General features: G+C 41.6%; 1 protein-coding gene across 1 annotated transcript in view; it reads right to left on the bottom strand.

Moving 5' to 3' along the window:
* Positions 1 to 1,138: 1,138 nt before the first annotated feature.
* Positions 1,139 to 26,020, bottom strand: part of LOC107192264 — a 228,140-nt gene continuing 203,258 nt past the window's right edge. The window contains exon 9 of the mRNA XM_015581480.1: positions 1,139 to 1,411. Coding sequence (XP_015436966.1) covers positions 1,139 to 1,411 — 273 coding nt within the window. The remainder of the gene's footprint in view (positions 1,412 to 26,020) is intronic.

Here is a 26,020-nt window from a genome sequence, read left to right as displayed (position 1 = left end):
TCGTTTTCGTTGACCTTCAAAATACTTTCTCTGTCAATAGAAAGACGTTGTATTTTAATATCCATCGTCAACGGATTTTCCTCTACACTAAATTTCTTATTGATCATTCGTTAATACCTCGCCTACTCTAATTAACACGTCAATCTTCGTAGAATCTAACGAGTAATTTCGGTCAACAGACGAACAGTGTACGAACAAACGGATGCAACTCGAATAGGAAATAATTGCACAGAACGAGGCGGTTAATTTACTTATTCTCTGACCCGAACGCTGAAGCCAATTAATTCGTCTCTTATACAATATCAACTTCATCGTGCTCATCGCGTGTCTATTTCTAATTTATACCAGGATTCAACGGTAACGCACGAGCATTTACACTTGTTAGTTACCCTCCGTTTACTCCACAGAAAAAAAAAAACTGGTAGAAAAACCTGTCTAGCCGAGATCTAGAAGTCTGATCCGGAATACAGGTCGCTCAATATCGCCGAAGAATATTTCAAATCGACCTGTACCGCAGAGACAGTCTTAAATAAATCCTAATCGGGTTACAAGTACTCTAGGCACCGGGTATTAGCATCCCCTGATCATCCATAACTCTCTATGTCCATTAGTCGCAAGCTACTGATCATAGAGACCCCACGGTCTCCAAACGATCTTGGGTATTGACCAAACACTTGTCCTATATCATTCGTCACCACTCAGATATCCAAACACGACAATTCTTTAATTCGAGAAGATACCCCAAGTTAGATTTGAGTTAGCTGAGTTAGTTCGACGTCTCTCGATTTTCGTCCCAACTTCTCACGGGGCAAAGATGCATCAGCGTCAAAGTTTCATCAACGACCAAGGATCCTTCGTTTCTCCAGGTACTCGATTGCTACTCGAACTATCCCGTCTGTCACGTTTCAATCGACCGTTCTCTCGTGTTTATCAACGGGAACTAACATATAGACAACTGGCGGAGCCTCCGTAGCAACAGTTCTCGCGGAACATGTCACTGCTTGATGGGCTTTTTGAAGACTACTTCCGGCTTGCGTATCGGACGTGGTACGCGCCGTTCTATCCTGAGAGCCCTGTTTGGGTCCGACGAGAGCACCGAAGCGCCCCCTAGGCCCATTGGAGTCTCCGCCATTATTTGTCAGTTGCCCGTACTGCTGGGTCGCCTGCCAGGCAGCTGTTGCTGTTGCTGTTGCTGTTGCTGCTGCGACGCCGCCGCTACTGCGGTCAAGGCAGGTAGAGGTGTCTGGTGACAATGTGCGCAGTGCAAGCACACGGTGCAGGCACCGAGCTTCCGGGCCAGGAGCGCCCGCAATTTTAAGGCTGGCCCAAGCTTCATCCCTATTGGGCCTGTTAGGTGGTCCTCCGACAGCAGGGGCAACGCTGCTCCGTCGATACGATGCTCGCGGAAATTCTGGAACGAAAAGGAAATTCGTTAGCACCTGTTCTGAATTATAGCATTTTGGTAAAAAAAATTTCAATTGAGTTTAACGATGCAAGCACATTGACCAACCACCATTGACCCATGGTTGTCACGAGCTGATGTGGCTCGCTCACGTCACGTTCGCATAGGGACATATGACATGGTAGATGTTGCATGTCTTTTGTTATACTTGTATTTATTCCTTGCTTTAAAATACATCACATACAATTAAAATTAATTAATTTCCTACAATCTCTCACACTATAAACGAACAAAATCCGCAGTCTAACCGTAAAACTTCCTCAATTAAATCCACCTGCACCACGCCCTCCGCTCTCATCCCCATTCAACGATCCCGAAGAATGACGCCCACGCGTTCTCCTCGTCCGCCTTAACAATCCTACCATACCTGAATACCTTTCCAGCGACCCCCGCGACCCTACGGAAACGAGCTCGAAGGTCGCGTTTCTCGTCGTCTTGGAGGGCATCGGGCGCGGAATCTCGCGGCACCGTGTTGCGCCGCGCCGCGAGGCGCAACAAGGCGCGTCTTCAACGACGTGGAACGCTACACACTCGCTCATTAAAACTTCTCTGTTCCGCGGAAAGTCAGTCGAGGCTGCCGTGGATAGAGTCGAACGGAGGTGAAGTGGGGAACTGAAACAAGTAGGGAATGAGTATGATGAGGAGAAGGGAGGAGGGGACGAAAGGAAGAAGAAGAAGAAGAAGAAGGAGAAGAAGAAGAGAAGAAGGAGAAGAAGACGGAGTGGAAGAGGAAAATGAAAAAGAAAAAAAAAAGGACAGACGATTCATTCACGGGATCGGGGGCCGCGGACGTAATTGCGGCTGCAACCGCTGCAACTTACCCCCAGCTGCAAGTGCACGCGTTCGTGCAGCCACTCTCGCCGTACTACGTATCGGTCTCTCCACGGTGCACACGTTCGCGGAATACGGTGATTGCTACGGCCCGCTTATGAATGAAATATTCCAACGCTCTAATGCGACTGTTACACGCAAAGGCAGACCGGTCTTCTTCGTGCATTCCATCGTCGAGGGGGAATATCGGGGATCGGGATCGGTCTTAATCGAGGTCGCGGCCGCGAGTCCTTGGATTTTTCGTTGAGCTGGCTCGCGATATGCGAACGGGAACAATTTTTGTGAACTTCGAAATAACATGGATATTGACTTTCATTACTTGATCGGGAGCTGGAAGATTAGTGTTCTTTTTCTGAAATAGTGATTATTAATATTTTTGCATTGGGATTAATAATACACCACGACAGGTGGGAATGTGGTATTCTATGATTGGCGTAATGGAGCCAGTCTAAGGCGCCTTTCAGCCGTCTTCAAGGCGTCATTGGGCGTCATGTGCTAGCTGGGAAGTATACACGAAAAGTGATACGAATGAAGCATTATTCTCTTTAGACATAATTAGACTGTTGATTGTGTACAGCTTGAAATCGCCCAAATTAGCCCCAACCTGGCTTAACGTGTGTAAGACCTGGCTACTCTTGTGAACCACGCGGTTTTACCACAGCTAATTATCCCATTCCGCGAACCTTAGCCAGGCGATAGGCGCGCACCAGCTGACACCGGTGCTAAACGAGCGACCTGGCACAAACGGCGACGACGAATGCGCCATCTATCACGCCAGGTTACACGGCCGACGTTGTTACGAATTTCCGATAACGCTCGACGACGGTAACGGTACCGAACGGTGTACAACGAAACACACCGATGGAAACGGGCACTGCGCGACCGCGTTATGGGGGGAAGGCTGCCCCGGGACCGTTATTAGAAGCGTGTACCGCGGGCCCCGTTTCGAGCAATTGGCCCGCATACGCGCGTTTAATGATCCACGCCCGCGGATCGCACTAAAAACAACGGTCCGCGGTTGCTTTTACGAGACACGGTGCCCACGAGTCGCGAGCTTACGGCGAATCTTAATAATAATGATACTACGTGAATTTTTTAAACAGTTGGAAATATTGAGTTCTGAGTCACTTTGACGATGAGGTTATCCTAGAGTTTAGAGTCTTTGTATTATAGTCTGCAGAGTCTGAGAGGCTTGAGTAGTTTGAATTTCTCGAACGTTTATACAATATTATTTGATAAACAACATTGATTACAATGGGGCCAAAGGAAAATCTAAATCATTCTATCCTCGTACGCAACTCGCTCGTCTCAGTGATTCTGCGCGGCTTTACAATGTCAAACATCATAGAAAAATTGCGTACGACGGGCTACAAGGAAAAGGCGTCCTTTTATTATATTAAATTACCGTACGGGATAGACTATTGCTACGGAAGGCAGACGCTGCTCGCGATCTCGGCTGATTATTATGAATTACCGCGCTGAAATCAGGGTATCAATTATGTTTGCAAGCCGTGGCGGGAACAAGTAGCACGAAATTACAGTGCAGGATGTCCCCTCGTTGATCGAACCGACGTTTTTTGCAACATGGAGCTTCCCGTGGAAACTGTCGGGGCGGCATCAGTATGCGAGAGGAAGGTGTTCTATTTCATTAAAATGTATTTAGAGCAAAATGTTGCTCCCGGAATCGCATTTTTCCCCGCCGGTCCTCTAATGGCCGCGCATTAAAATGAGTGACTCGATTATTCGTCAGATTTTTCCTCATCTTGGTTGCAAAATTACACCGTGCTGCCTCGATCTTCTTATTTGATAGTCGGGGGAAACGTTCGAGCATAATTTTCTTAAAAAGTAAAAAACGGAATTTCCGGCATGTAATTGCAGTTTTTAGGGAAATCTTTGTACGACGTTACGATGTATGAAGACGATCAGGTTTTGAAGAGCTAAAAATGGATAACTTATGTTAATTAAAGTGTTGTAAAATTTTACGTAGTAAATAAATAACTGTTTCTTTATAATTACTATCACTGTTTAGTAGATTAAAATAGAAAATTCTTTTATTTTAAATTTTGTATGCTATTTTCTTGTGAAATAATTCAGAACCCCTCGCTATAGATACTAACAAAGTATTTATTACTTATTGCCAATAATATCACCCAATTTGACAAGGCAAAAGATCGAACACCAATTCCGAATTAAAACTGCATCGTCAATTTATTAAAACCAGAATGGATTACTACTATCCCTACACCTACTAATTTACAAATCCTCAAATCGATAACTTAAAAAAAAAACCTCGAATTGGGCAAATCGACCACGGACAGAATCATCGAAATGAATACACGCTGGGCCAGACTCGCGTTAATCAAAAAAGGAAAGGTGACCCAGTCGACACGGGTCCCCGGGCCGCGGTCATATTTAAGGAAACACCGTCTACAGGCGGATATCTCATCTCGGCGCATACATCTCATTGTCTTCGGAGCGGGAATACAGGCAGAAAGTTTTGTAATCTCACGAAACCCCCGAGTGCACCGGCCATGTGCGCGCGCTCCGTGTGGCGCAGCTGCAGTTGCAGCGAATATATCATCCTCGTGTTGCACCGCGGGCGACCGCGGCCCTCCAAAGCCCCGGCCACGAAGACAACCTATATTTTCTCCACCCAGTTCCAAACTCTTAAGGGCAAACGCGATCCCAGGCCTGGTCCGGCATCAATTATACCTTCCACAAACACGCTCTTATCTCGCGCGCGCTTCACCAGCAAGCGTGAACTTCGAACGAGAAGAGCTTCGTACTCGCGCGCTCGATGATTTTCCGGTATTTCACGGTTACCTGATTGAATATCGCCCCTGGTCGCCGATGCCCTCCTCGATCGGCTGAACGAGTTTACTTCAATTGAATTTTCGAGGAAAATGATTTACCGCGTATAAAGACGGAATGTTTGATCTTTTAGTTGTTTGAGACTAGAAATATACAAGCAGTTAAGATGATGGGTTCGTAAACTCCTTTTCAAATTTAACTATTGGTTTAGTAATTATATTCTTCCATGTAGTGTTTACACATATGTCAATTTTTGTTTAGTGCAATTTAAAATAATTAAACATAAAGACTAATCCTTAGTATTATTTGTAACATGTTCCAGCATAAAAACAATAACGAAATTAAAACTTCGACAGTAGCTCAATAAATTTCTTATTTTATTCATGACCTCTGAAACTCTTATGAAAAGTAATAAATTTCTATCTACTTCTTAATGTTTTCACACGAAAACTACTGATGAAGTCAAAATGACCGGTCTGTGAACTTTGATAAAATCCCTTGAAATGGATACAACAGTGTACTTTCTGAGATTCTTTGTAATTTTTATTGCAATATGTAGGGTGTTTCTGAAACAGTGAAAAAACCTGAAATGATGTAAGTCTACATGCAAAAATAAGTCGAAAATATAGAATAACATTTTTTCGTAAGATACTTCATTTTCGAGAAAATCGAATTTAAAGATCTGCTAGGTTTGCATGCTGTGGAATAGGACTTGGCTAACGCGTCTGTCCATTGCATTCTGTTTCTACTTAATGTCTGCATGGATACATTCGCGGTAGACGAATTTTGAAAACTGATTATTTTGCAAACAAAGCATCGTACAAGAAATGTTATTCCACATTTTCGACTTATTCGTGCATGTAGCATTTCGGAAACACTCTCTATATAAGTGAAACAATTCATTAATTTATCGATCTGCGTATTTTCAACATGCTGTCCCCTGTACCAAAGTGATAGAAATAGAGACACGTTCGTCTTCTCTGGAATAATTTAAGTAAGTACCTATGTATAGAGATCCAAAGACTACTAACAAAGTTCTAGGTACATTTCAAATACTTATAAAGTACTTTTGAAGGTACTTACTAATATTTTTTCCAGTTCAAGCTGTCATCGACAAAGAAACGAGAATAAACTCGAAATTCAATTCGATCGAGACACGAAGATATTGTCGTGTACCCGGGCCCGTTAAAAAGTGTTCAAGAAGTGTTGCCCGAGCGTGAAAAGGATCGAGGATCCTCGAAAAGTAATTTCGGAACCGCGTCACGTTAACCGTTCGCGGTGAGGCCGAAGGAATCTTTCCTCTCGGTCCATCGGTTTCTGTGCCGAGAAAAACAGTCTGTGGAAATAGCTTGCCCGTTGCAAAATCGAGACCCAACCTCCGGGAACGAATTTATGGAATGCACCGAACACGCCGTGGGTATCGATCACGGTTTCGATTCTGTTCTTCCATCGACTCCGCTATTAGACGTTATTCGAAAGAAATGTTTTAATATTATTACAAAGTCTGTACAATTAACGTAAGAATTTTCTAAGAAAAATATCTTTGTTCATTTTTTGTGCGTTCTTTTTATTGAAAAGCAATGTACACCCACCAGCAAACTCGGCCTTCACTAGGGGAAGAAACGGCTCAGAAGAAAAGTCTTAATAATACTATAAAGATACAAGAATAAAAATTAATTACAATAGTTAGATCTATGTATAGTATTTGATTATACCGTATGCAATGTACAGTTAAACAATGATAAATGTATAATACAATATATAAAATCTAAGAATACTTTTATCTATCAATATATTGTACACAGAGCTAGAACATAATTAAGGAAATAAAGAAGGAATCCCCTAACTATTTAGTATCACTAAAAAATATAATTCTGAAAGTGAATAGATAATTACTATGATGTTTCCTTAAAGAATATAAAAGTTACACAGGAAACATTCGCTACGACGTCAGGTGCACCGATAGATTTTCGATTTCCTGTACATCAACAAGATTGATTTTTCCTCAATCTGACAATTTCTCACTTAATGCATCGTATTATAAAAGTTATTGGTGACGTGCTACATGAATTTCCTCTATATGCAGAAGTCGTTAAACATAGTTACAGGAAGGTAGATTTACGCACGATTTTCGAACAAGTGTCAAACCGTTTAACCGGCGCCTGAACACCAGCTCCCTTATTTACGACGCGTAAAATACTTTTCTTAATTATTCCAACGGCGTTAAATCACCGTGCATCAGGTGTCCTCGGTAGCACCGCAATAAAAGTCACCGTCGTTGACATCAGGTAGCGTCGACCGTTGCTACAGCTGTTGTGCAACCCCGACGTGTTAATGAGACGGACGTAACGAACGTTTTACGATACCTCAAAAATTTTACGCTGCCCGGCCGTCGACACGAGGCGTTTCTCGTCTTTTGGTGAATGTCCGTTTCAGCGTCACCGAAACGATGCTTTAATATTCTGTTTAATTGAATATGAATCACGCGAGGGTATTTAGTGACTATTAATAAGGTTTTTATTGCACCTTTAAATGGATTCGTGCAGCTATAAAAATTTTTCTCTGAAATTCAGCTGTCCGTTCTGGAGACACTTCATCGATTAAAAATAGAAATCGCGAAGCTGTTCGCCTAAGAAATGGTACCGATCACAGACGTGAACCGGAACAGGTCTGGGTTAGGTGGAATGTAGAATTGAAAATTATAATGAATAATTATTAAAAAAAAACCTTTGAATACTGATTTGAATAATTTAATCGTAAAAATTTAATGTATTTTATTTATGACTTCCTTAACCCTTAACTGGTGAAATGAGGAACCCTATGAATACTTTTGGAATATTTTCTTACTATTTATAGTTACTTAAACAGATGCACAAGCATTACAATTAGACAATTATTTCGATGTTTATATTGCATAGGTATGCAAAACAACTAGTTTAGTAATAGATAATAAGATTTGTGTAGTAAGTAATAAAGTTTCCACCTCACCAGTTACGAGTTAATGAACAACGATATTTTATGTAGCAAAACATTCATTAATATGCTAGATATTAAATAACGTTTGATCATTTGGTTCAACGTGGAAACTAACTATTTACAATTTACTCATGTAAATACATACAAAAATTTCAGACACCGACAATTTCGGTACACTTGTACTTTAAGATTAAAGAGGTTGTTCAACGAAGAGAACAGAATAATTAAGTGATATGAATCGAGGACAAACGATGTTCCTCGGATCCCTATAGTTGCTGTTATAACTTTTGTTAACGCTACCGCATCCGACTGTTGCATTCGCTTCGGTCTGTTATACGCTCACGGTAACGCCTTATTTGGAATTGCAGTATGCAAAACACGAGGTAGGATGAACCGATGCACGGAATTTACGTTTACGACTTGCTGTCAAGTTGTACACTACTGTACAGGCGGTTCGGTTTGTAAAAAGGTGGAGTACTAGTCGCAGTTTCTTCTTCGAGGATAGCTCTAGACTAGTAGACGGCCTGAGCAATACTGAACTAGGATCGTGAAAAATTCTCCTTTCGTATAGACGAATTTGTTTATCGATTTTTGAGAATATGTAAGCTAATCTCCTTGAATCTTCGAAACCTTTCAACTTTAAAGCCCCGAATTATTGATCCTTGAATCATTGACTTTTTAAAATTCAAATATTTTGAATCTAATGAGATGATTCCTTAAAATCTTTTTAGGTAATTTTTACTGAAAAGTCCAAAACATCCGTGCAAATTGTGACGTATGTAAAGTTTGGTCAATGCAAAAGTTTTGATGGATTTTCTGCAGATGATATGATCGTTAATAAACTATTATGTTAATATAATATCTGTCGATGTTAATGTAACACAGGAAATTTTTGTTTAGAACAAAAATTGACGCGATTGAATGTGTTTTATTGTTTAAAATAAAATTGAAATTGAAAATTGAAAAGACAAATAGTTAAAGTTGCATATTCTATAAAATAAAACACACGGAACCTCGGCTATCATTTCTTCAGATAAATATGTGTCAAATTGACACAAGGGGCGGATGAGTATTGCATTCTAATTAAAATTATTATTAATTTACTCTTTCAGAGCAAAAACCATCATAACTTTTGCACTCATCCAATACCCATCTGCATCAATCGTTAAACCCTTGTACAATAAGTTAATTAACATTTTCTTCGTCGTTTCATCTGTCCGTCGATCGATCAGAGAGAAACATACTCTCGATCGATCAGAAAACAAGCTTCTCGATCGAGTCATGCAAGAAATTCCTTCGGTTGCCGTGCGGTAAATTTGATCGGTGGCTACGCCACTGTGCAACAGCGAACAAGAACCGGTGACCTGCCACGCCCTGTGGAGGTCGTCGCGCGCCTCTCTCGCGGACGACCGGCGGTACCGACGTCGACCGCGGCGTTCCGACGACCGCTGCCCACCAGCCTAACCAGATCAACATCACCCCACTGCTTCCCGCTACGCTCTGTCTCCCACTGGTACTTCCGTCTCCACCTTTCTCCCATCTCTCTCTTGCCCCTCTACCACCGATTTCCTATCTCCTCTTTCATTACTTCTGCACCTTTACTGCATCTTCATCTTCTATTTACGAATTGTTTGTCCCGTTTTTCCCTGTTTTTCCGCTTGCTTGTCAGCGTTTTTACGTTACATAAAAATCGGTATAAAATTTCCATACCTTACGATACTTCCTACCAAGCACTCGGGTATCGAATCGTTTGAATATCATTAATAGGTCTAGCTACGAATAACTTACATAAAATAATATCAGAAAAATCATAAATCGATCTAGAAATCGTTACAAACTCCAGCCCACAGTAGCTGGCGGCGGTCAATGCTCAAAGTGCAAAGGGTTAAGCCCCGTTCACACGTCTGCGGGTATCATCCTCCCCGTCTGCGTCTCTACGCCCCGTGAAACGCAATCATCCGCAGAACCAACCACGCCCAGTTTATTACCCGGCTGTGAGCTTCTATTTTCCACCGTGAGTTTTACCCTCGTTGCGTCCGGGGTTCGTTTTTTAACAGTCTTTTGACTGTTATCTCCAATTTTCTTCCTATTTGAATCATAGCCCGCGCTCGACTCGTTACCCGGCCGTATTTACTCGCGTTTTAATTACTATTTAGCTGCGTGCACGAAACGATACCGGGCATAGAGTAATTGGAGTCAGATAATTCGATGTTTAGATAGCCGGGGTGGTATCGTGTCGCGGAGGATGCCGTGAAATGTCGTTCGCTCAGGAAGAACTGATCCTGGCGTAATCTTTTGCTGAGGAGTTCCTTGAACTTGAGTTCTAACTTTTTAACTTAACTTCGATATATCAACTGTTCGTTTGCCAAAGTGATTAACTCGGCAAAACAGTAAGTTGAAATTTATTTTAAGTATAATAAGTTAACAAGCAATCAAATGCTTCGGTACTAAAATTTAAAAAAAGTTTCTAAAGTGGAGTTAGTTACTTTGGCCTATGAAAGGCTTATATAGGATGCATTTGTAGTGGAGGTCGTACGAAATTTTAAAAGAGTGATGAAACGGAGTGTATCCAAGAGAGAAGCAGATTTTACAATATTTTTCAGAATTTATCTTCTTTCCATTGAGACCATTATTACATTAAATGTGAACTAAGAAAGTATTGGAGTTGATTAGTTTGAATTTTTTAGCGATTGTGCACACTGGGGCATATTACACTGCAAAATATATTTGTATGAAACAACTTGTAAAAATGAACAGTATAATAAACATTGAGCAGTCCACTCACGATTAATCTTTACTTCGAACGTTCCATTTCCTCTCGAATACCGGAAAAGAGAAATTTCCTTTGAACTCCAGATAAAATTCTCATGAAACAAGATCACAAATGGAAAAATACGTCCAAGAAGAAGCTTCGTGGTCCCCGGCGATGGCCGCCCTACCGGACTACGGTCGTGTCGCCGTGTAATTGAGAGACATTCAGAGTGCATTAGCACTACCGGCCAAGAGGCAGGCAGGCGTATTAATTGCTCATCAACAATAATGAACGGTTTGCAAGTTGATATTAGCATAACTAACAGGTTTCTCGGTAATGAAGCCACGCTCGCTGTCACGACGCTACCGGTCCCTTTATGTCTTCGATGCCTCTTCTCGAGGGAGTACAAGATGGCGAGGACGCGCCGTGCCCCCGGATGGATCCTCGGACGATTTTCTTGTTCGAAGTTCGAACGATTTCATGTCTTTGATAAAGGTTAAATCGGTGATAATCAGAGAACTGGATATACCTTGAATACGAAGAGCCGAAGATAAGTTTCTACTAAACTGAAATGGGTATGCAGAACGAGAGTCGGTTTTTGTTTTTGTATTTGTTGGGGGATAATGCTGCTGCTGTTGCTGCTACAACTCGTGATAGCTGGCTCTTAATTAAGGAGACGTGTTTTCGAGCTTCTGACGAGCCGGAATTCTTGCAGCCCGTCTTTTATTCAATCAATACACCAATGTAAATTTTGTCGAGTGCATCATAGAAGCTCAGTCTACATACATTAAATACTGATATCAAAATTTCTGTTCCTCATTCTCGACACCATACCTGCGTAAATTCAATCGAAACAGCTTACCCAGAGACTCGCCAACGCTAGCGATTTCACCTACTATTTATCGAAGCTGCTCAACGATCCAGCCGAGCAAACCAAAGAAGAAGATCTTAACCACGTCCTCTTATCCGAGCCCCCGGGATGGAGCGAAGAAGAAAAAAAAACTCGAACCGCCTCAGAATTTAAATTGCCACCGATCGGGGCTGCTATCACCGACGAGGTTGCAGCCGATCGTGTCCGCTGCCAATGGCGCCACGACGTCATTACGATACAGTACGAAGAAAATTGCCTGGGCCCCGCGATACTCTTAGATCGTGTCCCCGGGGCGAGATTTCGGATTACCCCGGGCTATCTTGCAGCTCGTATAAGTCGTTTCGAGAAATCGATAAGCCGCGCGCCACGTGAGCGGAATAAATTGTTAGTGTGCCCGGGGTTCAACAGAACAATCGGAGAAAGTATCGAGAGTCTAGGGGTTAGGGAAAAAGTGTGCGAAAGGTCGCCTCGATAACGAGATCGTGATACTCGAGATGACATGTACAGGGTGTTCTTTGGATCGAATAGTTTGGATAGCTTTGGCATTGATTTATTGAGTAACCGTAATACTTAGCGTACTCCTCGTACACTTCAAGACAAATTTGAACCAGCAACGTCCCTGATATTAACGATTTTCGATGATTGTGGTCTCACAGAGTTAATCGCGATAACTTCCCAGAGACCCAATTTGCTTCGTGAAGCAGGAGTAATCGAACTGTACAATTTCCCGAATATAAGATGTACAGTTGTTTCTTACAGTGGAAAGCTCACTGTAAAAAAATGTAGATAAAACGTCTCTTACCGGTACATGGTATCGTCGTCACGAGACTCCGGGGGCACAGCTTCGTAATGGTAACCATATCGATCGTTAATACGTTATTTAAATGCGTCGCGAATGTGGGAACTCGCAAGATAGATTGAGAAGTCCTGTTTTATATGCGGGCGGCCCGGCTCAGAGCCCGCTGCTCCACGTGTTTTCGCCAAGAGGTACACAGAGCAGTCAGGACGAACTTAATGCTGTTTCTGTTACGGTGATCGATAACACACGAACACGCGGCGTAGAGACAACACACAGAGAGAATCTCTGGACGGAACTAGCTTCGGGCCACGTCGTCATCGATCAGTCGATTAGTGCGATTAAATTCGTAATATCGCGGTTTCCGATATACGATAGTTCGCGAAACGCTGCAAGATTGCATAGACGCGAGTCAAAGTCCTTGGAATATTTTCTTATAGGATTGATTGATGGAGAGGAACGAGTACAGTTTTTAAACTGACAGTGAACTGTACAGGGAAAAAATAAAGAATTGCTTTTTGTTTCTCAACTAAATTGGTTCCTCGTATTATGTGTGTAATGATTAGACTGGAGATTTAATGTACTTATGATTTATGTAAGCGACTAAAGTACAATAAAATACGTTCTCACAGTATTCATTGTATTTTTAACTCTTTAAACGTTATGAATAGACTGCGGATGCTTATGCAAATATAAATGTTTGGGGGTTAATTTACAGGAACTGGAGGTAAACCAGGATCTGTTTCGAAGCTTGAGCGGTTCGTCACGGTATCATTAGGAACAGAACTTTAATTTGATAAACGAGCGTATGCATGTACGTTGACAAGCGAACGCAATGCTTCGAGGTGTTCGGAACACCTAATAAATCCTTGCGTTCGAAAGTAGCAGAAAAAAACTTGATATACCGATGTTACACGAGCCGCGAGAATTCTATTACAAGAAAAACCACGGATTTGATAAATCGCCGATCGATAAAAGACCGCTATAAAATATCACGATGTGTCTAGCTTAAACGAATTTATATCTGGTCTCCTTCGCGCGTGTCCATCAGCCGTGGTTCGTTCATCAATCATGGATCACCGATTCACCGATTCGACAGCCACTAATATGTACATCGTTCCGGAGAAATTCGATAAACACCGTAGATAGTTGCTCGAACAGAAATATTCCTTCCCCCGACGATATTATTTATTTAGTGGTGAGTATTCTTACAGTCGCCGTGATTAATGAACCGATTCGTCAGACCGTTGCGTAGGTGTACACAATCCCTTGAACTCTGAGGAATCATCATGCTTATTGTTAGTAATTAATGACAGCAAAAGCGAAGAAACATTGTGGAGATACTTCCGTACAAAAACAAAACTTTTAATAAAATTTTTTATTTTCATTTATTGTAGCACTAAAGTGACGTGAACCAATCCCTGGATTATTTTATTTTTCACTTAATATACAACTTTGGTGAATTATTAGATTATTTTCTGTCTATGAGACCAAATTATATCTTATTCTTTTCCCAACAATTATATCAAGCTAATTAATTTTTTTTAACCGATTACTGATCACTGATAAGAATTTATATTAGCAATGGAAAAAACAAATTGTCCTTGATGTAACATAATTTATGTTCTCAGAAATTATGTTAATCGTTTAAAAATCTGATTATGAAACAACAATTTATATACGTGATTAATGTTTATATTACCGAAAAAATAAATTTCATAGATTTTTCTAAGTTACTGTATCTTGCGAACTTATATGTATATATATATATATACTTATATATTGTATATATATATATATGGATACTACAAAAATAGTATAAATTTCGTAGAATACTTAAGTATTGCAAGTGTGATCCTTTACACATTGTCCTATACAGTATATATGTATAATTTCTTTACTTTCTGTGTTCACAAAAAAAATTTCCTGTATATTTCTTTAATGCAATTTGAAAATTCTCTTAGTTCTGTATCTGTAAACTTATTTAATAAAATTCTCACGAACCAGCTATTATGTCGCTCAAATTATCTCTGAATTCGCGGGAACACAAGGCAGCGAGACAGTCCTTTGGTTTCTTCCATTTTATCGAGGACTAATCACAAATTCTCGAATAATAAATCGCGCCAATAATTTACACTTCGTCGGCTGTATCGTTCTAACTGTACACCGTTCGATAGGATCGTGAATATCTAAGCGGCGCCGACACATAGAATGTAACGAAACATTTTCGTTTTCACGGATATGAAATATTGGAGTCCATGGTCCCCGAAGTAAGACGTTAAGTCGTTAATTTGTCTCCAAAAAGTGGGTACAAATCAGAGATCTTTCCTGGTGGAATGAGAAATGTCAGCTTCTGGAATTAAGCGGACCGAACCGTGAATTGTATTCACCTGTCTCTGTGGCCGGAGGGAAATTAGTAGCTTCATCGCTGATCATTTGTCTCCGTGTATCAGTGACAGAACCAAGATCTTATGTGTAATCATTATTATTCATGAGTTTCAGAAGTTATAATGTACATTTAAATGTATGCTTCTACGAATTTGTTCTCTTATAACTTACTTTCGAAAGTAAATTATTATTGATGTAATCGATAGGAATAGACACATAATAAAGAGTGTATGCAGTAAGTAGTTACGTATAGATAATGTATATTCATGTTAGTGTAGATTATACATTTTAAATAAAATGATTTTTGCGAGTTGTTACGATATGGTACAGTGTGTTCCTAAATTAAATACTGAATCTTTATCTGTAAATTTTAAGCAAGAAATTCTATATTAAATATTTCTGATTAAAAACGTCTTTGAATCATTATGTAGGTACCACTAAGTCTTGTATCTGAATAACGTACTAATATGACAGAAATCAGCTCTAAATACCTAACAATATTAAAGAAATATTCGATTCAGAAGAAAACTTTAAGAAAGCAGTTGAACTCACCCGTAGATTAAACCTGTACTATGAAATATAGAATAACTGCCGATTGTGGTTGCTAATGACCAAGAAGTTGATGCGACTTTAAGCAAAAAAACCATCTATACTTCTTTTCAATCGATTCACACTTGTTTTCGTCACCACGTCCATTTCTCAATTGATTTCAAGATAATATTTATGACATACGTAGTCCTACCGATACTAAAGATTTTCGCAAGATGCTATTTTTTATCGTATTTTGGCAGCCGATTCGGCTCACCAGAAGCGTTCACCGGAAGTAAAACGGTCGGTCGAGGTCGGGACTAAAGATCTGAACGCACCTACGAGCACCGTTCGAGAATTTAAATTAGCCTAGAAAGTTCAGGGTCAGCCAGCTAGGAGCCTGTGCGTGCACTCGGCGACGAAAAGCGGCGAGGAAAGTCGGTCGGCGATCGAAGGAAATGATAGCCTCGGGGCTGCGGTGAGGAAATCGATTCGATCGGAATTTTTGCCGGGGAGAACGCTCCTGTGAAAGGAAAAGCGTTTACCGTGGTGCGTTTCAATGTTTGCCTCCCGAGCTACTCATTCATTCGGACAGAGTAGCTACAGGCCGTTTCCTTCGTAATCCCACTTGACAGACTCTAATGAATTATTTTTTACATCCGGTACTCATTAGATTTCTATGTTTAACCCTTTACTTATACGTATTATTTTTATATGTAAAGAAAAATAAATTCCTTCTCTCGATAAATTCGTCCCCGAAGAGGTTCAACAAAAATGTGACAGTATCAGAACAGACCAAAGGTTGCGCCGATAAATCCTCGAATCCACAGAATAATCCCCGAGACAGTCCTTGTTCCCGGGCCCGTCACCCCTCGAACCCCATCCACCCACATAAACGACCTCCTAAAAAAAAAAAAAAAAAAAAAAAAAAAAAAAAAAGGTTCCGACCTCGAAGCGCATCGACCTCTTCCCCCGTCCTCACCTCCAACCACCGCGGCCTAGCTCGTTGCACCGGCAACACTCGAAAGAGCATAGCAGGGTGATCAAACGGGGAAAGTGGTCGCCCGGAGGAGAGCCTCGCCTCTTCGAGGCGGTCTCTTCGAAAGGCAACCTTGCAATGACCTCTTGTGAACCCGGGTACCAGCCGCTCGGGCCAGCGCAACGGGCGCGCACGGCCAGTCACAAGGACGAGAGAGAGACCAGACTGGAGAAACAGAGTGAAAGAGAGAAAGAAGAGACAGAGGGGCTATATTATACAGCCATAACCGTGGGTCTCACACGTATACATACACACACTCGCGCAGGAAACCAAGGGGGAGAGTGCACCTATGGCCACCGGCGGACCTCCGTGCGGTTGGCAGTTATCTGCAGGAAATCTACTCTTGTAGGTATGCCAGCAGATCTGGGCGGAGGCGCAAGAAGAGGGGGTAGGTTGTGCGCAAAGGGGGGGAGGTAGGGGAACGACGGTGGCCCCCACGGTGCCCTGGTGTCCCCCTCGAAACCGCCACTGGCATCCGCGGCTGGAGAAGGCGAATGGCAGCGCCGCGGATAGAGTAGAACACCGTGCTACCAGCGGGGGATCGCGGTCCCGATACAAGATACTGCCACGTGTTACACGCTGTTCGCCACCAGAAGAAACGCTCGGTGTGTCCCCCTCTCTATCTATCTCTTTCTCTCTCGTCTTGTTCTTTCGGGTGATAGCCCGGATGTCCTGGGCCGGGGAGGGTGTGGTTGACCACCTCGAACAATGCGCTTTTGGTCTTCCGGGTGTTTGAATAATGGGCTCGGGCGAACCGGGGACAGCGGCCGACGGTCGCGTGTGGAGATTTCAATGCCGGGATAGGGACTGAATGCTTGTGGACTGCTTCGTCCTTCTATTGGGACGCTTGTGTTAGTTGTACCACGTTTTAGACGCGAGAAGTTTAGTGATATTTAGATGTCTGCTGTACACTCGGATATCTTTATGCAGATACCAGTAACTGAATTTCGGCAAATCCGGTTCGCTATGAATACATAACACCTGCAGTCTAGTAATAAGTATACGAATAGTATACCAGTAGAAGAATGTTACAGTATTTGTAAAAGTAGATAAATAAAATAACTACAAAATTAATTTTGTATTTGGTTTCGGTTATTCTGTATGTCACCCTGTAGAAAGTTTAGTGAAATTTACTAAGGAGTCAGTTTACTGGGAATCTGATTTGACTCTTGGACGACGATATTTCGATTTGTTTAAACCCTAGTTTTGAATAGCCTCGTTTAACACTTTAGCTTGTGATAACTAATTGATTCTAACAACAGTTGTTTATATCAGGTCTGATGAAGATATTTTCTTTGACTAGTATGCAGAATCATGCATGGTAAATGATCATAAAAAGCAATTGTACTTTTGTAATACGTTAATTTAAAGAATCGATTTATCCGGTTCCTGTCCAATTTTACAACTGGATTGAATCGAATTTTTAATTTCATTTGGCATTAAACACGCGAGTGGACGTAACGAGATCGGGAGCAAAGATGGACATTGATGCCGGTCGTTCTGGTTCACCGATTTTTCGTTTCGAGAGGAATCGCAAACGATCTCGTTACTCAGCGAGTACGTGTGTTGGCGTATCCGCGATGGCATAAACGACTTTTACGATCGCGAAATTTATATTGCTGCCAGGCTAAAATTTTACGAGTTCTCACAGTGTGTGTCTTACAAATTGCTTTCCCCTCTGGCTTGTAATAACGGTTGCACTTTGTGATTTCGTTTTCCAAGTAGCGCCGGTTTATTGTTAATTATTAATTAGTCCCATATTCCATAAGATCTCCAAATATTAAAAAAAATATCGAAACAATATACATGCACTAAATATGTCTTTTTACGTGAAAAATTTTGCTCTTCATAATTTAACCTACCAATACACTCCAATTCTGGTAATGTTAAATAATTTTAACTGCAATATGCACGTAAATAGAATTTTCCATTTTTAAAGCCTTATTATACAAGAATATCTTTTTTTAATATTTGACGACTTTTCATCTGAATGCGCAGTCTAGTTATTATACGTCTATGGTTCAAACTCATCGTCAGATGTTTGAACACGTTTGAACGGTTTGATCACCCATCATTGCTAACAGATCTAAAGAGGTCCTGGTACGGATCGAGCGTCTTTTCACAGTGGTGATCATCGCGCGGGTAGCTAGCCCAAGGGGTCGCAATCTTGGGCTGTATCAATTTTACACGAATTCTCGTGTGTAAAGGCTTCCCTCGAGGTGCAGCTGCGCATGGTTGCACTAGATCGCGGATGACGTAACCAGCCCGCTCCCACATACGTTCATACATCACGCGAGACCCGCGAGAAATGAATACATAAAGCCGCCTTTCCAATCCCTCGCGCCACCGCCGCCGACGCCGCGATCACAGGACATGCGAACAGCACCGGCTACCGGAGTGAGATATTAACTGTCCAATCGGTATTGCCCGCGAATTCACGGTAGATCGAACCCCGACGTTTTAAGCCGGATTCACACTAGCGGTCACGAAACAGTCTTTATCAATCACACGTAATCTAATGAGAGAGATATAGTCTAAATTCAGATTGATCGTGATCGGACTATATCTTTGACGTATTTGTGAATATATCTTTACACTTAATTTCTGTATGTCTTGTGCAATTTCTTCGTCAGTATGATCGGTGAAATAGGTTGGTAAAGTTTAACCAGACAGTTTAGGAATATTCTGTGCGTCGATTTCTCTTTTGGTATGGTAACGATAGGCTGGCTCTAGCGGGCTAGGGAAGAAGTATATGGTAAAAGGTGTCTCTGGAACAAGGTGACAGCGACGCGTCAGCGTATTTGAGAAGCTACAAGCAATATCAGGCGGCTCGTACAGCACCGCTAATGAGACAGCTGCCCTTTTCGCGAGCGAATCGCCCATTCCGCGTGCAATAAAGCCCACGCCGCGCCGTGTCGCCGCGTTAACTGCCGTCGCGTCATAAGGCGTGTATATGACATTTCAGGGTAGGATGAGGCGATAACAATATTGTTTGCGATATTTTATAATAACAGTTCTAATTCTAGCAAATCAACAGTGATTACAATCATACTTTCCTTAAGTACTGTACTCTTTAATAAACTATTATTTGAATTTTTTTTAAACTATTTTCGTTTGGTGTGATTAGGGTAATTGTTAACTACAAATTACCCAGTATAAAAACTTTTGTTTCGTACTCACGATAAACTTGCAATTTTCCTCTGCTCGTTGATATTGTTGGAAATTGTGTGAATGAATAAAATCCACTGGTGATATATGTATATTATGTGGCACAAATATATCAACACTATTTTCACTACTTTGTAACACCCTCAAACTTTAATACAGATGTAACGGAATGTGATGTGTGTGTGTGTGTGTGTGTGTGTGTGTGTGTATGTATATGCGTGTACAGTTGTGCTTGCTCTAATTGATAGATGTGTTCTGTTTGACTATTGAATATGTTGTGTCTGATATTTGAGTGTCTGGCCTCTCGGTGATACGGATCAGCTTGTGATTGGTTGTATGTATTTGTGTGGTGGTAGAAAATGCAGAATTTTTATTGGTGTATGTTATGGAAGAAATGGTTGTACGAGGTGCAAGAGGTGGGACTTAATGTATATATTGTTTCAGGGATTCCTGGAAGTTCGCACCGAAACACAACAACAAACTTGAGGACAGTGAATAATTTCACGTGATGTGCAGTTGTCCAGGAATCCCTGTTTATGACTGTTTATCGACCGTATTGACGACCCAAGACACGACGATCGTTGCGACCCGTCACCTACCTGCGTTAAATCGCAACAAAATGCCTGGTATTATAATTTTATTCTGACGCAAACTCAGAAGAGCATCACATAACTCGATCACCCACTGTACACAATATTCTTACATCCCCACAAATAAAGAAGTAACAATATTTCAAGCTTCAAAGGGTCAAATATTATAGTACAAATACCCATACCCATGTTGAAATATTCTCATCGACGATTCCGAAACACGATGTCGCTTGTCTAGCTCGTTCAATCGAGGTTCCCCGCACAAGTATTCACCGAGACTCGTTGTAGAAGTGGTCGAGGGGCCCGGGGTGGTTGTGTAAGGCTCACAGGAAACGTGCCGATGAAGAAGGAACAGGAAAAGCTGAATCCAAGTGTGTTGGGGGGGGGGGGGGTGTACAGGACAGGCATAGAAGAAAAAAGGAAAGGACGGTTGGGTAGGAGGATACCGAGGGGTCGAAGGTGCACCGATCGTTCGTGTTATGATAGGCCGCGGGCCCCAATAAAAAGAGAAACAAAGAGAGAGAGACACAGTCTCCCTGTGCTACGGAATAGTCAGGGGTGAAAGAGGAGCGACCGACATGGAATTAGAGGAAGAAAGGTAGAAACCAGGCAAGGGAACAGAAAATGAATGATAGACGTGTGTGCGCGGGCGCGGAAGAGGGGGAAGAAGGAAGCAAAATAACGAAACGAAGAGAGTTAATCGGCTAGAGAGAGATAGATCGCGAGTTAGAGATAAAGAGACAGAGAAAGAGAGAGGGAGAGGGGGTTGGGTAAAAAAGTCAATCGGACCCCTCCATTACCATATGTTATTGGCCGGCGTTCGGGCCGGTCAGTGTTTGCCATAACTCCAGATAAATAAACCCCAGGGGCAGATAAATCTGCGGTGCGCGCCGCGGCGTGTATAATGCAAATGCAATCATGTCCGCGATCCACCGGTCCCACGGACCTTAAAACTTGGGACGTGGCCCCTTAAGAGCCTTGCCTATAAAGGGCACGCAACCGAACCGCGAGCGAATTTACAACTTCGGTTGCGAGCGAAACGACGCAACCCCGCGTGCGCCCGATTGAAGAAAAGGGGCGGAGGGCCCAGCGACAGGGACCAATGACCAATGGGGAACGGGGCTGTAATTAACCCTTAGAGTACCGAGGCGGTCTCGGGGAGGCCCGTGATGGGTCAATATTGACCCCCAGGAGTTTCTGTTAGACGTAATGTTTTAAGGATGTTGGATGCTAAATACAAATATGAATCATTGAACTCGACAATTTTTTTTTACTTGATCGAAGTATTAAAATTTGAGTATACTATGAATATATGAACTTATAAGATTTAATATTAAATATATGCAGTATTATGTAAGCACTGTTAGGAGCATCCTTGTAATGGGGAAATTAGAGATCACGATGAGAAGCAATAGAAGAAAGTAATTAAGAAAATAATTTATGGTCAATCATATACCCCGGATTGGAACAATTGCTTTCGATTGTGCAACGGTGAAGCGTTTCTCGGTTTCTCAAACGTGTATCAAGTAAAATTGCTTTGTCTCTGGGCTGTGTGTACCCTTTTCCGCTTTATTGGAACCGTAAGAATAAACGAAAGCGAGAGCTGTCACCGTGAACGTGACATTTATCCGCGTAATGCGGGAGAAAACGTCCCTTGCTCGCTTTCGTTTCGTTCGTGGTAAGAATACGACATTAATTCGCTTAGAGGCACGTTAATTTCTGACTTTATTCGGGCACACGGAAGTTGTTTCTGTTATTTGAGAATTTTAATAAAGACAATTACAGAAGAATAGGTGTGTCCACGAAACTGGACTTCGTCAGTAGAACAAATAAATAAGAATTATTTATTAAGTAATGAAAAATGTAATAAAAGATACTATGAGCTAAAATAAATTACAAAAGAACTTGTTTGAACATTGGAATATGCTTAAAATTCAATGTTAAAAATATTTCAACAATTTAATTGACGAGGTCCACTTTTGACCAAGTTATCAAACATTCTTAATCAGAATTTTGCTCAAATTTGGAATTATGTGATCGATACTTTCATTCTATACAGAACAATGTTAATTATTAATAAAGAAAAACTCCGGAAAAGTGATGGAAAACGTTTAATCAAACCGACCGGAGAATCCGTTTCCTGTTCGCGAGGTCGTTTCACGGGTCGATTCCCGCAATTAAAACTCATATTACACAGGCGGATTGATTTATCGGAAGCATTGTTGAAAATGCACGCCGCTACAAGGCAGTCTGGTTAGTGGTATATTAATGACGATCTTCCGCGAAGATGGTACAACATGCTCGAACGTTATGTACACCATAATGACGAGAATAATGATCGCACTAATGCACATAATTAAAGGCCCGTATCGATTCCGTGCATGTTGGTGATAATATGTCGTTCGTGCATTAGATTCCCCTCGTACAGGGATCTTTGTACAACAGGAATCGGTATAAACGATCGTCCGAGATCATTCTTTATGTATGCGTGTCGATGTACATCGCCTGATAACAGACGACTGTGGCACTATTCATTCCAAATGATTTAGGACACCTTCTCGTTAAATTAAGTTCACTTCTTTAATCGTCTGCAGTTTTATCACAGATTGCTAATTATTTACTTCTTAAGAATATGGAAGAATTAAAAAAGAACAAATTTTTCTTAAAATTCCTATTCTACTTACAAATTTTTAGTAGTTTACCAATTTCTCATCGATTATATGTAAATAAGAAACTAATTTATATTACATTACCAATGAGCAACGATATACAGGAATAAGCAAATACATGAAGGTGTATCACGCTCGGTAAACGTATTATTGCGCACACGGCAATCGTAACCTGTGACTTGGCACAAACGTTAATTACGAGAGTTTCAAATAAAGTACATAGAACGTTGGATCAACGAAACAACGAATGAAGACCGTCGGACAATTAGGAGAGAGTAAAACGAAGGTGCTTCATCATTAAACCGAAGGCCCCCCCGAGCGACATTATAATTACATTATTTCTAGATAAGATCGCGATTCAGCATCCCGACATCAGCCGTCATTAACGCTACAAGAAGAGTTAATTTTACGATTTGCTAACACCCTCTATCAGCGTGACCTTCGATCTCGCTTTCACTGAAATTCATTTCTTTCGCGGCTGTCAATGAGGCAAATGGCATTCTCCCACAGTTCGCGGGACGGTTTCTGTCATATTTATTCGAACTCGTTAAAATCAATTGGAATGTTTAGATAAAGAACCACGCTGAACTTTACCTTCTGTATGGGAATTTCTACCGGTCTTCATTTTAGCTGAATTTTGGGGATTTACGAGTAGAAGGTCACTTACCTGAAACAGAAAAAAGAAAACTTTTGTTAGATACAGAAAGAAGAACGTAATATTTGGTTAAACAGTTTGAACTTCTAAAATATTTTAGGCACTAGATTTATCTATATAAAAATTGTATGGAAATACACTGATATTAATACACGTACACAATGTAATTGGAGAGAAAATATGGAGAAACCATTTTTGTGGGAAAACATAAGAAAAGTACTAAAATTGATAATGTCAGATATTTTCAATTTGGTATTCGTTACTGATGAATTAAGGATTTATTATTTGTTTTCGTGATTCTTGTAATAGAATATTGTAGTAGACATTGGTAAAGATAACAATCAGTCGTTATTGTATCATTAAAATATGCAAAATAATTGGCAAAAGCTATACAAATATGAGTATAATGCAGTGAAGGAAACAAGATGCAAGGTCTATAAAATCTAATGTACTTTACGAATTCTAGGACAAATTCTTCTCACCAGAGAATTTAAGGAAGACTACAGGAAAAATGTTTCAGGTTCGCCGATCATCGACGCAATCTGATCACGGGGAATTTTCCAACAGTACAAATCGAATTTAAAGTTTGTACGAAGGAATTTCTATGGAAGGAAGAATGTTCATCGCAACACTGGAAAATTCCGCGAAACGTCATTCCTCGTGTAAGATCTTGAAGAATGCATTCTTCTATTGCGAATTGGAAAGAATGTTCGATTATTCAGTTGCATTGTTTGCGTTCATGATTGTTAATCCGATTATTGTGTAACTATTTGAAGAATTTGTGACGTTGAACAGAAATTTACCAATTGCACATAAAATCCACAGTCTAATCACTACCAAAAGCATGTCCACGACCTCATCCAAAATCTCATCGATTCAGCAATTTCTACAAATGCCATCTACCAAATCTCGCGCCTCGATCTTCCTGTTACACGTCGACAAAACCCCGAGGGTGTTACCCTGGCTGCGATACAATCTCAATCAAGCCGCGACCGATCCCGCGTTTTAATTTCGAATTTGATTTAAAGTCCGGACGAGATTTCGATTAAATTCACAGGCAGACAGACGGTCGAGGGGGCCTTCCCCCCATCGTCGGGGGAACGTTCTAAACCGATGTAACGATATTTCGAGAATCATTAGGGCGAGGAGCACACTTCACGAGCGGAGCGAAGAGATAAACGAGGTACACGGGCGCAGCGGACGCTGAAACGTGGATGAGAGGGTGAGAAAGAGGGAGAGGGGGGAAGCAAGCAACTGCGGCATTAAATTGGGATTAGCCGTTGGTGGAGATGGCTGGTAAGTACAGGAGGTTGAAGATCAACCACGGCGACAAAGCTGAGCCTTTGGTAACCCCTGATGGGCGCTGCGGCACCGAGGACGTGAAAGAGAAGACAAGCCCCGGTATCAAGATCGCGACGTGTGTGGTCGCCTTTAAGGACGGCTCGAAACGCGCCACGTTCTGATCGGGACGCGGGATGAGAATTTTAAAAGGTCCCGGTTGATCTGGACGCTCTCCTCGAATATGTCGATGTATCGACCTGGATTTATGATTGCGTGCGCTTCGTTGCACAGATGGAAGGAATCTTGGGTTGGTGGGAAAGTAACACTAGTCTTCAACATTTTTCTTTCGAACTTTATAGGTCGAAATCTTTTCATCGAACTTCCGAGCGTGTGCACCTGCACCCGCGTGCATTCCAATAACCAATCCTCATAACTTCCTAACAACCCTCGACAAAGGCCGCGGTGCATCGATATTTCATACCGTTGAAAGAATCCGGACTCGGACACGGACACGGAAAGGCGGGCATCCGCATTAATACGGGGCCCGGGTTGTTGCTTTATACGGGTATACAGGGTGCCCCATGGTGAATCACATAATTGGAGCTGCCGTCGCATCGGAGACAATTCAAGGAGCATCGTGATCCGTGATCATTCGTATTAGAAAGTGCATGCTTGCCGATGGACATCACTATTAGCATTTATGACATATTCTCATACCATCCTCCCCTTCACTATACATCCACTATACGTCCAATATCCTCATAACCCAGCATTGGCTTAGAATTTCATCACTATGTTCATGGTCATCTGAAGGTCTTAACTCAGGCATGCTCGAATGCATTTTTCCTATCTGTTACAAGATACAGTAGAAAAAAATGTATGCTTCTCTGTAAACAGATTTCTCGTTAAGATTGCTCGTATCATAAAAAAGAACGGATATATTCAGATGGCCTCCTTCAGCCGGAACACCCTGTACAACGACGATACGTGGCCCCGGGGGTAGAGCCCCTGGCGCGATTAATGCCGATTAAAAAGGCAAAAGTCCCGCCTCCGATCATTACGTCCAATGGAACGGCGCTGGCAATTCAGGCGTAAGGTAGCCATCGCGACCCCTCTTATTCCACTTTATTTTTTTCTTCATTGTTTCACCCTTCCCCCAACGACTTTTTCACCTCTCTCTCCACCTCTGTCCCTCTGTATCAC

The sequence above is a fragment of the Dufourea novaeangliae genome, unplaced genomic scaffold (genome assembly GCF_001272555.1).
Source record: "Dufourea novaeangliae isolate 0120121106 unplaced genomic scaffold, ASM127255v1 scaffold318, whole genome shotgun sequence".
NCBI classification, from domain to species: domain Eukaryota; kingdom Metazoa; phylum Arthropoda; class Insecta; order Hymenoptera; family Halictidae; genus Dufourea; species Dufourea novaeangliae.
Note: the sequence above shows the minus strand (reverse complement) of the source record. Positions and strands in the feature narration are given on the sequence as shown.